The sequence below is a fragment of the Callithrix jacchus genome, chromosome 2 (assembly GCF_049354715.1).
Source record: "Callithrix jacchus isolate 240 chromosome 2, calJac240_pri, whole genome shotgun sequence".
NCBI lineage: Eukaryota > Metazoa > Chordata > Mammalia > Primates > Cebidae > Callithrix > Callithrix jacchus.
In genome coordinates this window covers 50150527-50165212 of record NC_133503.1, presented here as the reverse complement: position 1 = coordinate 50165212, position 14686 = coordinate 50150527, and the positions used below count along the sequence as shown (strand labels likewise).

The 14686-nt window shown below is 44.4% G+C and overlaps 1 protein-coding gene across 3 annotated transcripts in view; it reads left to right on the top strand.

Moving 5' to 3' along the window:
• The first annotated feature begins 373 nt into the window (after positions 1-373).
• Positions 374-14686, top strand: part of SLC36A2 (solute carrier family 36 member 2) — a 40598-nt gene continuing 26285 nt past the window's right edge. For all 3 annotated transcript variants that reach the window (XM_002744403.7, XM_078363358.1, XM_017969027.4), the window contains exons 1-6: positions 374-635; positions 4535-4625; positions 5206-5294; positions 5807-5902; positions 9580-9664; positions 13740-13958. In XM_002744403.7, the coding sequence (XP_002744449.1) occupies positions 472-635; positions 4535-4625; positions 5206-5294; positions 5807-5902; positions 9580-9664; positions 13740-13958 (744 nt within the window). In that variant the 5' untranslated portion in view covers positions 374-471. The remainder of the gene's footprint in view (positions 636-4534; positions 4626-5205; positions 5295-5806; positions 5903-9579; positions 9665-13739; positions 13959-14686) is intronic.

Here is a 14686-nt window from a genome sequence, read left to right as displayed (position 1 = left end):
CCCAACTCTGTCACTTTCTAGCTATCTGACTTCGGGCAGATCCCTTTACTTCAAGAAACCTCATTTTTTTTCCTTATTTAATTGATAGGATTAAATGAGAAAATGTAGATGAAACACTTAGAGGATTGTTTATCCCTTAGGAAAGTGCCTAATAAATATTTGTTATGAAAATTATCAGTATAATAGTTATTATCATTATTATTATTAAATAATACCAATAAGGATGGGTGATGACTTTTCCAAATCCCTCCTTTCTCTCCTCGTCCTCCTAGGAGTCCTCTTCCACTGGCTTCTCCAGGCAGAGGGAGGTGCCCTCCAGGGAGGTGGGCGGGGCCTCTTTCCAGCTTGGCCAGAGCCAGTCCAGGCACACACCACTGTGCTGGAGTGTACACCTACACTAGACACCTTCCTGCTTTCCTCCTTCCAGAGCAGACCTCTTTGTCGCCCTGACCTCCTGTTTCTTAAGCAGTCATGTCTGTGACAAAAAGTACCGAGGGTCCCCAGGGAGCTGTTGCCATCAAACTGGACATTATGTCGCCTCCTGAAAGTGCCAAGAAGTTGGAGAACAAAGACTCTACATTCTTGGATGAAAGTCCTTCAGAGTCACCAGGCTCGAAGAAGACCAAAGGCATAACGTGAGTGCTGTTTTCTGCCATCCCTATTTCTGCTCTCCAGCCTGAAGCTTGCATTGGCAAAAACCCTGAGGTGGGTGTGTCTGACCCTAAATCCACTGTGCAGATGAGAAGCCCAGGTTGCAAAAGGTATAGTCTCAGGCTGAGTCAAACTGAGAACTTAAAGGGGCGAGCATAAAGCCCTTAGGGACATAGTGATCCAGCCCCCAATGGGTACAGATGGGGAAATTGAGGTTCAGTTACCCTGGTCCACACACTGAGTCATTGGCAGGATAGGGGCTAGAATTCAGTGCTGGCCCTAAAGTCACATTTTTGTTCCTGGCCAGCGATGTTAATGTTGGGGAGAGAGGTAGAATCCCTAATTTCTTAGTGGTCAGTGAGGCCACTGTGGTTTTAAGCTCAGCATCCACCTTCTCCTCTAAGTTTTGCCTCCCCCCACCTCTTTCCTGCAGTAAGCCTGGCCCCTACTTCAATGGAGAAGTGCAGATGACACTAAAGAGCACACTTTGTGGAAGGTGCTAGTTTTTTCCATTTTCCAGAGGGTAGGGAGTGGGAGTTATTCACAAGGCTTTCAAAACAAAAAAGAAAGAAGCCAAGCTACTGGCTGCAGCTCCCTTCCCCACACCTGACCCCACCACCCAACGAGACTCACTAGTTCACTTAGGAAAAAAAGGTGTGGGGCGTGGTGGTGAAGAGCTTCTGCTGCTGTAAGAAGAAAGTTTTTGCACGGCTAGCATGGTAGAAAGAGCACCGGCCAAAGAATCAGAAGCCCCTGAGTTCAGTGGCTCGGCTCCTTCTCTAAGTCTCAGTTTTCTGATAGGCAAAACAGGTGGCTGCGTGAACTAAAGGAGGATGCACGGAAACAAAATCAGAGAATGTGCTTTTTTGGGGGGAACTGTAAGGGGAAGGCAAAGCCCCTCCCCACAGCCATCCAGCAGGACAATTTAGAGATAGACACAATGACTGGCCCTGCCGCCCATGCTGTGGCCCCAGGGCTAGTCCTGGGAGTTGCTGGGTATTAGTGATCCTGAGAGTGAGCTGTCTATATGCTGGGGCCAGCCACTCTTAAGCAGAGGCCTTTTTCAGTCAGAGGCCTTGAGGGAACCACCTATCTATTGTGTCCTGAACTGATACAAGGTTTGGTGGCAATTTCAGCAACTTAAGGATCAAAGGAATAAAGCAAGTGAGAGCCAGAGGGAAACTCGTGGCTTGGACAGAAGCCAAATAATGGGCTGTGTAAGTGTGGCAACTATGGGGTCAGCTCACCGGGCTGGAATTCCCACTTAGCTTCTTATCATCTTGAGCAAGTGATGAAACTTCTCTGTGCCCAGTTTCTCCTCTGCCAACGATAGTTCCCTCCTCCTGGGAGATTTGAGCAGAAATCCCCCAGACAGTGTCTGTAAGTGCTGGCTGCTGTGAACAAGACGACAGTCCAAGCTGACCAGAGAAAGGAGTTAGGATTGGAGCCCACGTCTCCCGACTCCCAGTTCGGGGCTTTGCATGACTTCCCACACTACGTTTTCAGATTGATTGAGTGGCCCAGAGTTAAATTCTGATTTCCTAAGTCCTTTAGTTAGAAGTTTCCAAAGTAACCTGCTGACCCTCTCCTAGTTGCGAAACAAGCCTATCGCTGGCCTGGTGAGTAGGGTGTAGTGCTCAGTCAGCGATGTTGACACCCACAAGGAGAAAGGCATGTGGGGACTCTCCACCCCCCTTCTCTCTTGATTGTTCTCTTTAACCCTTGATGAATCTGTGGACAGAGGCTCAGGAAGCTAGAGGGTTTAGATATTTAATATAAAGCTCTAAACCCTCTAGCTTCCTGAGCCTCTGCCCATAGATTCTTTTAAAATAGCATCTTTTAAAAATAGCATCACTCCTGACATTTACAGAGGGCCAAGAAAGTTGAACACATTGCCCAAGATGACACAGCTAGTTAAGTCGTGGCCTTGAGGTTTCATCCCTGGTTTCTCAAATCCTAGAGACCGGGATCCTTCCAGAGTACCTCTGCTGCTTTACAAAGAATAAGTCTCCTAACCAGAAGGCTCTCATGGGGAATTTCCAAGGTTTCTTTTTTCTTTTTCTTTTTGAGACAGAGTCTTGCTCTGTGGCCCAAGCTGGAGTGGAGTGCAGTGCCATGATTTCTGCTCACTGCAACCTCCGCCTCCAAGGTTCAAGCAATTCTTCTGCCTCAGCCTCCTGAGTAGCTGGGACTACAAGCATGCACCACCACACCCAGCGAATTTTTGTATTTTTAGTAGAAACAGGGTTTCACCATTTTGACCAGGCTGGTCTCAAACTCCTGACCTCAGGCAATCTGCCCATCTTGGCCTCCCAAAATGCTGGCATTACAGGTGTGAGCCACCGTGCCCCGCCCGAGGTTTCTAAAGTTGCACGTGTAGACCCCAGGCTTCCCTTGACTTAACCTGGTCCAGGGGTCCAGGTTCAAAGACATGTAGAAATAGGTTGTTTTGGCTGGGTGCAGTGGCTCACACCTGCAATCCCAGCACTTTGGGAGGCCAAGGCAGGCGGATCACGAGGTCAGGAGTTTGAGACCAGCCTGACCAACATGGTAAAACCCCATCTCTACTAAAAATACAGAAAATTAGCCAGGCATGATTGTCTGTGCCTGTAATCCCAGCTGCTTGGTAGGCTGAGGCAGGAGAATCACTTTAACCCTGGAGGTGGAGGTTTCGGTGAGCTGAGATCGCGCCATTGCACTCCATTTGGGCAACAAGAGTGAGACTCCATCTCGAAAGAAGAAAGAAAGAAGAAAGAAAGAAAGAAAGAAAGAAAGAAAGAAAGAAAGAAAGAAAGAAAGAAAGAAAGAAAGAAAGAAAGAAAGAGAAAGAAGGAAGGAAGGAAGGAAGAAGGAAGGAAGGAAGGAAGGAAGGAAGGAAGGAAGGAAGGAAGGAAGAAAGGAAGGAAGGAAGGAAGGAAGGAAGGAAGGAAGGAAGGAAAGAAAGAAAGAAGAAAGGAAGGAAGGAAGAAAGAAGGAAAGAAAGGAAGGAAGGAAGGAAAGAAATAGGTTGTTTTGTAATTCACTAATAGAGAAGGTACCTCCCTGGAACATTTTTTCTCCTGATGGTTTAGACCTTGCCCTCTGGGCCAACCTTCACATCTGTCTTAAAGGAAGGGTCTGAGTTTCTTTGGGGGAGGGGAAGCATGCATTCTCCCGTCTTGATGCCCTGGGCTGAGTAAAGAAACCCCTCTGGAGCTCAATCTCTGAATGATTATGCCCCGCCAGACCCCACCTGGGGGCCCAGTCATCTGACCTATTCAGAAGTCACAATCATTTCTTCTTTCTCTCTGCCCTTTCCCCTTTTCTCTGAGTTCGAGCCTGTCTCTACTACTTGTTTTATAACATTGAGCGAGTTTCTGTCCCTCTCTGAGCCTCTATTTTCTCAGTTATGAAATGGGGTTGTTTCTTTACTTATGCTGTCTGGGTCTATCTCTGGGAGGCAGCTCAGCAGAAGTGGGGTGAAGAACAGGGACTCCAAAGGAGCCCTGTGCTCAGATCTTGGCTCCCCGATATATCCTGGATATGTCATTAACAAATCTCTGTGCCTCAGTTTCTTCACCTGCAAGATGACAATTATATCTTCATCAGAGCCTTGACAAGAAGATTAAATGAAATAATACTCATTTAAAGCACCTAGCACAGTGTCTCATGTAGTAAGTGTTGCAGCATATATTGAGTGTTAGCTGCTAAAACCAGGACAGCTCTGCACAAACTGGGATGGTTGGTGAGCCTGCAGGAGACCCAGATGTTCCAGGCAAGGACACATGCACTGAGCGATGGCTAGGAGCCCGCCTGTCAGGTGCTGGCACACTGCGAGGGAATGACTGCTGGATCTTTTCACCTCCACATACCCATAGCTTCACATCCCCTTCCTCTCCTTTAGAGGGTTCCAGGCCTTGGTTCACCTGGTGAAAGGCAACATGGGCACAGGGATCCTGGGACTACCCTTGGCTGTGAAGAATGCGGGCATCCTGGTAAGAAAGGTGCCATAGGTGGGGCCTTCATTTATGGTCAGTTGTGGAAGGGAAATGATAGGAGAGGCTCTAGCAGTTTAGCAACCTGTGGGGAGCAGTGTTTCCAGGAGGCAGCTTGGGGCGGGGCTAGAGTCTAGCCATCTAGCCTGGGTTTGAGTTCTGGCTCTCCCACAGACTTTACTACCCTTGGTAAGTCATTTGCCTGCTCTCTGGACCTTAGTTTCCTCTCTTGTAGAATGCAAGGATTGGACTATGCCCAGTTTTCCCAATATGCTCTATAGAGCACCAGGTCTCCTCGGGGATGTTTCGGGGGCCACAAAGGGCACACATAGTCAGGATTCTGTGTCCCCTACGTTCATCAGTATACCCCATTGTAATGGTTTTATATGCTTTATTGTAATACTACTTGAGGTCATATTTGAAAGAATAGCTGTTGCTGCTACAAGAGGGCTTTAACCTGGTGTGCTAGAGAGTCCTTTGAGTCCAGCATGATATCCGCACTACCAGTCCCACCTCGCGGTATACTTTAAAAATGCATTACCTTCTCTCCTCCCTCACCCCTTGCCTCCCCTTCCTCCAGATGGGTCCACTCAGTCTTCTGGTGATGGGGTTCGTCGCCTGCCACTGTATGCACATCTTGGTCAAGTGTGCCCAGCGCTTCTGTAAGAGGTGAGAACAGCCTCCTTGTGTCAATTCCTTTGGTACGTGGTTTTCAGGGACAGCCCAGAAACATCCTATGCATAACAAAAGCTTACTTCTTAGTTTTCTCCAATGAGGCCAAGAAAGAGAGAAGAGCATTCAGGGGCAGGGAGCTCAGGTGAGGCTCTGCTACGTGGCTGCTTAGGAGATCTCAGTCAGGTCATTACGCTAATCTTGTTGGCTCCTCTGGAAATTGGGCATAAACTATGCAGAGAATTGTCATGAGGATCATGATTTGAAAACTTCCATCCCCATTAAAGGTGTACATTATACTCTTGCTGGGTAGTCTCTGCCTCATTTAACAGGTTAAAAAAACAAGCCACTGAGGAATTACTGCTGAGTGTCAAAGCCTGAGGTCTCTGCCCCTGTGTTCTTTCTGCTCTTTAGCAGTGTCCTGCCTTGTTCTTTGTCTCCTGACTTTTGACCACGTGATTTTAGACTAAACTATCTCCTGGAAACTGCCTGTGCACTCTCTCCTGCAGGCTTAACAAGCCCTTTATGGACTATGGGGACACGGTGATGCATGGACTAGAAGCCAACCCCAGCACCTGGCTCCAGAATCACGCTCACTGGGGAAGGTAACTTGTTCTTGCTTTGCCTGCAGTGGGGTAGGACACAGGAGGAAAAAGTGCTGCTATCAGGGATGACTTCTTCCCTGGAAAGGTGGATGGTTTGGCACTTCTGTGTTATACATGGAAGGGGTTCATTGGCAACATCCCTGATCCAGCCCCACTTCTTGTATATCTCCAGTGACAGGGTGCTCATTCCTTCGCTATGCAGGTTTAATGTTATTCACTCTTTTATTAAACCACGTTTATCCAGTTACTGTTATGGCCCTAGAAATGCCACAGGGACCAAGAAAAACAAGGCTTTGCCCTCACAGAACCCATAGTCCTGTGGGAAAGGCAGACACTAGACAGCCTATAATAGGGTTATTTAATAGCCGTTTGGATATGTACAATGAAGGAAAGAAGTGCTGGTTGCCACCAGACAGGTTAGGAGATGTGTGTTGTCTTGAGGGAAGAGGAGGGCTTTCTAGGATGAAACAGGTGAGATGAGTTCTGTAGGAAGGAGTCCTGAAGAATGAGGAATCACCTCGGGGAAGGTGGACAGGGGCCTGGAGGATGGGCCCTGAAGAAGAAAGAGAGGGAGTGAAGGCCCCTGAAGCAAGAAGGTATAGGTGACAGCTTCAAGGTACAATGGGACCAGGTAGCTTGAGGGCAGAGCCAGGGAGGTGGAACTGAGAAGGAGCCAGGCGCCCAATCAAGTGGTACATTTTAGAGCCTCTGAAACAAAGACTATTTGTTCATTTCTTAAAAGCATCCAGGAAGCCATTGGAGAGTTTTAATCAGGGAAGTCGTCATATTTGTATTGTCTAAAGTTCTGTCTGGCTTCTGTGAGAAAAACAGATTGTAAGGGAGCAAGAGCAGATTGAGTCAGACCCCTGAGGAGGCTGTTGACGGTGTTCAGCCAGGTCACAATGGTGGCCTGACCAAGCTGGTGGCAGTGGGATGAAGAAGAGTTGACTTGGTCATGAACTGGATTCTGGGATGAGGAGACGAGGAAGAGTCAAGGCTGACTCAGATGTCTGATGACTTTATTTTGGACAAGTTGAATTTGAGGTGCCTGAGAAACATTCAAGTGGAGATGTCCAGTGGGGATGTGTGGCTTTAAGCCTATCTTCATGCACCTATCCAGAATTGAAGTCATCAGCCTTGAAGCCAGCTCTCTTAGGGAGAGGTTATATAGTGAGAAGAAAACAGAGGAAAAGACCAAGATTTTAAGAACAGCTTGTTGAGCTGTAGGAAGTCATCCTCCCTGAAAAATCCCAGCTTTTAGCTCTCAGGGGTAACACAGAGCAGTTCAACACCCTTTGTCGTCTGGTACTTGGGACTAAATCGACTCCTTTGCCTTTGTTTCAGACCTTTCCCCACCCTGCCTCTCTCCTCTTGTTGAGCACCATCTAGACTGTCAAAGTCTCTTTTGACTGTGTTTTCTAAACTGCTGCAGTACTCACGGTGTGCCCCTGCCTGTGGCAGATAATCTGTGTAGTATCATGGGCCTGGCACCGCCCTTCACTCAATGCCCATACTAACAAGAGTAATCCATAACTTCAGTCTGTAGACAGACAAGGAAGACTACTGGATAATGACCAGAATTTTCCCAATTGTGTGACCCAAAAAGAGACTTGCCTGATGCAGACCCTCAAATCCTTCTACTCATTGTTGGGCATATAAAGATTTCCCTGCTCCATTTAGAGACCTTGTTTCATGAATTACTGCCTCTCCTATAACTGGAATTCCTTCAGTATGGGCTCTTCCTCTCAGCATTTAATGTGTTCGTGTATCTCCATCTTAAAAATAATAAAGCAAATAATAAAATAATAAAACTTGGTGAACCTTACCATTGTAGCCATCATCCTATCTTACATTCAATATATTATTCAACAAATGTCTATTAACTACCTACAATGTGTCACAAACTGCTTTAGACAATGGATGTACAGTAATGAGCAAACGGGTGCCATCAACACTGGACCACTCTGACTTTGTTGCCTTACATCCCATCTACAGCCCTTTCACGGACCACCTGGCTTTGCTGTCCTTATAATTCTACTGAAGTTCTTTCAAGCAATGTCCTAAAGACCTTCTGGATGAATCTTTTTTGCCCTAGAGAACCTTTCAGCAGTAATGGGCACAATTGACCGTTCTCTTCTTTCAACACTCTCTCCCCACTTGGCTACTATCAAACCTCTTTCCCCCTAGTTTCCCTCCGACCTTTCTAGCCACTCCTTTACATTTGCTGTAGCCTTTTTTGTTTCTATTAAATGTTGATGTTCTCCAGAGTTTGAACACTGCCTTCTCCTCTTCTCGTTCTGCACACTTTCTAACACTGCTCTGTCTTTGCAAGGCTTTATCCACTGCTACAACACAACAGTTCCAGACCCTAATATCTAGTTGTGTCCCAAATGTCTTCTATAGAAACCTCAAGCTCAATTATTCAGATTCTGAATTTGTCATTTCTTCCCCTTTTCCTAAAACTTCTTTCTTCTGAGTCTCCCAGTTCATTTTGTTGTCCAAGCCAAAAGTCCATAAATCACCCTAGACTATCTCCTTTCCCTTTTCCCCCAAGATGTGGGGAATTACCATGTTGTGTAAATTATAGATCCCTAGTTATGTCTTGAAATGCTTCAGTTCTTTCATCTGAAGGGTCATATATCTGTCCAGGCTGCTGCCAACTTTCACCTCTTATTGAAACAATCTCCTATCTATTTCACCTACCATCAGTCTTGCCCCTCTAATGGACTCACCACACGGCAGCTGGAGAAACTGCCTCCTCCCTCTGTGGAGATGCTTTTCCTCACTTCTTCTCTTCCTCCTCTTTCTTCCCTTTCCTCCTCCTCCTCCTCTTCTTCTTCTTCTTTCTTCTTTCTTTTTCTTCCTCCTCCTCCTCTTCTTCTTCTTTCTTCTTTCTTTTTCTTCCTCCTCCTCCTCCTCCTCCTTCTTCGTCCTCTTCTTTTCTTCTTCTTCTTCCTCTTCCTCCTTTTCTTCCTTCTCCTTCTCCTCCTTTCTCCCTCTCCTTCTTCCTCTCTCTCTCTCCTCCTTTTCTCCTCTTCCTCTCTCTTTCTTTCTTCTTCCCTCTTTCTTTCTCCCTCCCTCTTTCATCCCCAACTCTCTTTCTTCCCTTTCCCCAGGGGCTCTCTCTTAGATATAGGGCTTTCTAATAAGGGTTCCTGTCTGCCCATAATTTGGATGAAGTGCCCTTTTCACTATGGCCCTTAATGCCATATAATAAGAATTTTTGTCCACTTAATCCATTAGTCATAAACCACAAGAAGAAGGGACTGTATGTTATTTGTCTGTGTATTCTCAGTGCCCAGCATAGTGTCTGGCACATGGTAAAAAAAATTTCAAATCCGAATGGTAGCTAATAAAAACATTGTGCCTGCTGCACTACATTAATTAGTATCAGTGATGAGGAATGCCACCAAGCCAGGTATGGGGGGAGGCTTGTGACCAGGAAGCATTTTACCACTTACTGAGCTGAGAGTGTGAGGGTGTTTAAAAACTATTTTTAAAAAAGAACCCTTGTTACCTCACCTCTTTGCCCCATTGTTGATTGTGGTGGAAGGACCACATGTGCTGGTACAGGGCCACCAACTGCTGGGGACAGAGGGCAGAATGGCAAGAAATGAAACTGACAAATTGATTTATTTTATGATAAGTTTTCTTTTTCCCTCTCTTCTTCCTTCCAGGCATATCGTGAGCTTCTTCCTTATTGTCACCCAACTTGGCTTCTGCTGTGTGTACATTGTGTTTTTGGCCGATAATTTAAAACAGGTAGAATCTTCTAGAGAAAACAGGAGGGGAAAAGATATGGTCAAGGGCATGGCACTGCTAATTAACAAACTGCTTCTTCTCTCTGGGTCCTCATCGATACAAAAAAAGGAAATTAAACTACAAAGTTGTCAAACTTGCTTCCCCTAGTTCACATAGCTGCAGATTTCTGTGTAGTTACTTTTGCCACAGTACCCTTTGTCCATTATCTTAGACCTGTCCTCAAAGTTGATCTCTACTGAGCTGGAAAGACCCTTGGATTTTGTCAGTCCTCCTGCCTGGAAGCTTAATTATTCTTGCTTCTAAAATAGATAGGGGTCTTCTTTTTGATGATTCCTACTCTGCTTTGGGTCATCTTTTTCTTTTTTCTTTTTTTTTTGAGACAGTATATTGTGCTGTCACCCAGGCTAGAGTGCAGTGGTGCGATCACAGCTCACTGCAGCCTCAAACTCCCAGGCTCAAGTGATTCTCCCACCTCAGCCTCCCAAGTAGATGGGAGCACAAGCATGTGCCGCCGTGTCTGGCTATTTTATTATTATTATTATTATTTGTAGAGCTGAGGCCTTGCAATGTTTCCCAGGCTGGTCTCCAACTCCAGGCCTCAGGTGATCTTCCCACTATCTCCCAAAGAGCTGGGATTATAAGCATGAGCCACCACGTCTAGCCTTGGACCATCTATATATACCATTAGCAAATTAATCTGTGGCTTAATAGTTGTTGCTCCTAGGAAGTCTTTCTGATCTAACCTAGATGTTATCTTACAGCAATTTTAGCAAAATAATATGGGTAATAGCAGAGGCCATGCTTAATCTATAAGTTTATAAAGAAAACTATGCTTTAGGGCTCTTTTTCTGCTTATAGTAGTAATACCAGAAATTCAAAAATGTGAACTAGTTAGAAGAAAAAAATAGTAAGCATTCAGAGTTAGCTTCTATTATGTCAGGTACAGTGCTGAGCATTTTACATGTATTCCTTCATTTAATTATCTCTGTGACTTTGTTAGGGTAGGTACTGTTGTTATTCCCATTTCGCAGATGAGAAAACTGAGATTATAAACTCTATAATGTATGTAAGGTCACAGAGCCAGAGTTAAAAACCCATGCCTGGCTGGGCATGGTGGCTCAGCTGTAATCCCAGCACTTTGGGAGATCAAGGCTGGCAGATCACTACGTCAGGAGTTCAAGACCAGCCTGACCAACATAGTGAAACCCCATCTCTACTAAAAATACAAAAATTAGCCAGGCATGGTGGCGTGCATCTGTAATCCCAGCTACTCAGGAGGTTGGAGGTTGCAGAGAGCTGAGATTGCTCCATTGCACTCCAGCCCGGGCAACAAAGCAAGACTCCATCTCAAAAACAAAACAAAATAAAAATCCAACAAACAAACAAAAACTCAGGCCTTCTGATGCCAAAGCTCAAGTTCTTAAACCTATGTTGTATTTCTGCAAACAAAACAAAACAAAATCAATTATTCTTAATCCAACTATTCATGGTTATAATTTAATGTAACCTTAACTGGTCAGCATTTTGCAATATCCTTACATTTTGTCATGTAATTTTCAATAGTTGCATAATATTCCATCACATAGATTGATCATAACTTCATCAATCTTCTATTGCTGAACATTTTCCTTATTTTCCTTTGTTTCTCTACTATAATCTGTTGGCACAAAGGTCTTTGTGCACTTCATTTCCTGAATGTTTCTTAAAGTAAAATTACTGAGTCAAAGAGTTTGATTGTTTTGAAGGTTCTTAAGGCATTGTCAGATTTTTTTTCAGAAAGCAATCTGACATGTACAGACCTATACTTATCATCTGCATTTATTATTATCTACATTTATTTCTCATCTGCATTATTATCAAGGCAGACACTGCAACAAGGAGTTTATAGGCCAAATAGGATGTGTTCTAAAACCTGGTAAGTTAAATATCAATATGATATTTTGGTGCCAGGCCAGGATACCACTAACAACAACAACATGAGGTCAGAGTGCAAATTACATTGCAGAGATCACTGGAGCAGGGAAAGTGTCCTCCGGGGGGTGGTGCATCTGAGCTGGGTACTGACAGGTTGGAGAAAAAGTGGTGGCAGCCAAGATGAGAGAAGAAATCAGTGAAAACCTGGAGGTAGGAAGTTATGGGACTTGCCCAGGAGATGCAATATCATTGGCTACAGGAGGAAGAGTAGGTCATGGGAGAGGAAGAAACCTTGAAAGTTTGATAGGGCCCATTTATGGAGGGCCTTGAGTGCCTGGCTGTTGTTCCAGTTATTTTTGCTGTTGTAGTAAGGAATCAGAATAAAATAATACGTGATTCATCTATGTATCCACAGTGTATTGTTAAATGCAAGGGACATTTAACAAAAGAAAAAAGTGAACGCTATGATTGAAGTCTTATAAAATAAAAAGAATATGTATAATACATGTAATTTGTGATATTGTATAGAAAATATATAGATGAATACTCCCAAGATGTTAGCATCGTGGTACTGAGATTATCAATCCATTTATGTTTTTCTCCTGCTGAACTCTAGTTCCTAATTGTTCTGCAGTGGTTTGCACTGCTTGTCCAATAAGACTGTATCAGTTAGGTCATGCTGACTTTAAATGGAGGGTGGTGGCATTCACTTACCTACTGACTTTACAAGGGGGTGTCTATATTGTGTGGGAGCTGGGGGATGGTTTCTTGTTTATCACAGTGATTGGGCATCTCATGGCTTTCATTGGGTGGGGTCCAGGGCTACTAAATCTTCTGCAATGAATGGTCCAATCTACACAAGAAAGACTTTTCTTATTTAAAATGCCAGCATTGTGCCAATTAGTAGGCAGTAAGTGTCTGTGTTAATTAGGAAACAGTAAGTGATGAAGTTTTTAGGTTATCACAAAAAAAACAGATTCTGGGGGAATTTAAGCAGAAAGTAAGTTTCGTGGGAGGATGTTACCTTTCACTAAATTAAAATGCAGGTCTGAGGGAAGAACAGAAGCCAGGGTAGTGAGGAGGATGTGGATGGTAGAACTAATGAGCAGCCTCCTCAGGAATCCAGTATTAATCTTTGCCCTTTTCTAGTCTGTTCTTAGGTCCCTATGCTTAGATTGACACTCAGATTTCTGGAAGAGGATCTGCCTGCCCCAGCTTGAGTTAAAGGCCAATCCCCTAGCTCTGCCACATTGTGATTTACAGTCCTCCAATGCTGCATTCAGTGAGAAGAGAGAATTCACTAAAATCAAACTGGTATCAGGAGAAATGGATACTAGTTGCCAAAAGCTCACAAATAGCCACTGTGAATCCAGTTATTTATTTTGTATTACATTTATTTTTAACTATTTGTACAACCTTTTATATGTATATGTATATGTATACATATAATATGTTATATATATATATACACACATATATACATATGTATATGTATGTATATTTTATGCCTCTACCTCCCAGGTTAAAGCAAGAATTGCTTTATATATATAACATACATATTATTATATATGTTATATATATGTATAATGTATAAAACATGTTATATTTATGTATACACATATATATTATATATTATAAGTATTGTGTGTACACACACACACACACACACACATACACACATATATATACAGGGCCTCACTGTTGCACAGCCATGTGTGATGGTATGATCTCAGCTCACTGCAACCTCTACCCTCCCATGTTAAAGCGATTCTCGTGCGTCAGCCTCCTGAGTAGCTGAGATTACAGGCATTCGCCACCTCGCCTGGCTAATTTTTTTATTTTAGTAGAAATAGGGTTTCACCATGTTGGCCAGGCTAGTCTCGAACTTCTGATCTCAAATGATCCACCCACCTCGGCCTCCCAAAGTGCTGGGATTGGAAGTGTGAGCCACCGCAACCAGCCTATACAACCTCTTTTGAGGTAGTATGGTGCAGAGGGTTTAGAATGAGTTCTAAATTCACCCTACCCCCCCGTGAGAGTTGGTACCATGAAACACTCCAATTTGTTTTGAGGGAGTTTGATTAGGGGTAAGGCACTGAGCCAACCATGAGGCTAGAAGAGTCATCATCTCCCCCTCTTGTTTCTCCCATTCCTTCCTTAGGTAGTGGAAGCTGTTAATAGCACAACCAACAACTGTAACTCCAATGAGACCGTGATTCTGACCCCCACCATGGACTCACGACTCTACATGCTCTCCTTCCTGCCCTTCCTGGTGCTGCTGGTCCTCATCCGGAACCTCAGGATCTTGACCATCTTCTCCATGCTGGCCAACATCAGCATGTTGGTCAGCTTGGTCATCATCACCCAGTACATCACCCAGGTGAGTACACACCACACAGCTGCCCACTCCACTGGACAGTGTTTTCGTATCAGACAGACTGAGCTTTAAATACCTGGAGCCAACCCTGTAGGTGGTAAGAGACACACACCTCACTGTAGCATTGCTTCTACAAAGATGTCTCTGAGCAATCCCATTCTTCTGGTTGTCTCCTTGTTCATGTTCTTTCTCTAAATACCTACTTTTTTTTTTTTCTTTTGAGATGGAGTCTTGCTCTGCTGCCAGGATGGAGTGCAGTGGCACAGTTTCGGCTCACTGCAACCTCTGCCTTCCGGGTTCAAGCAATTCTTCCGCCTCAGCTTCCCAAGTAGCTGGGACTACAGGCACATGTCAAACACCCGGCTAATTTTTGTGTTTTTAGTAGAGATGGGGTTTCACCATGTTGGCCAGGATGATCTCGATCTCTTGACCTTGTGATCCACCTGCCTTGGCCTCCCAAAGTGCTGGGATTACAGGCGTGAGCCACCACAACTGGCCTTAAATACCTACTTTTATGTCAAAATCTGGCTTTTTTTTTTTTTTAAGTGTGCTTGCAAGGAAAACCTCTTGGTTGGTGAACTATAGATTGTTCCTATAATTGTTGGCTGGCAGCAAAAGGCAGGTGAAAAGAGGTTCTTGTACTATAGCTAAAACTTATTGAATTACCCATAGGCTACAATTTCAGGTACCCGCTATTGCCCCTAAGGAAGGCAAGAGAAAAAAAAATTAAA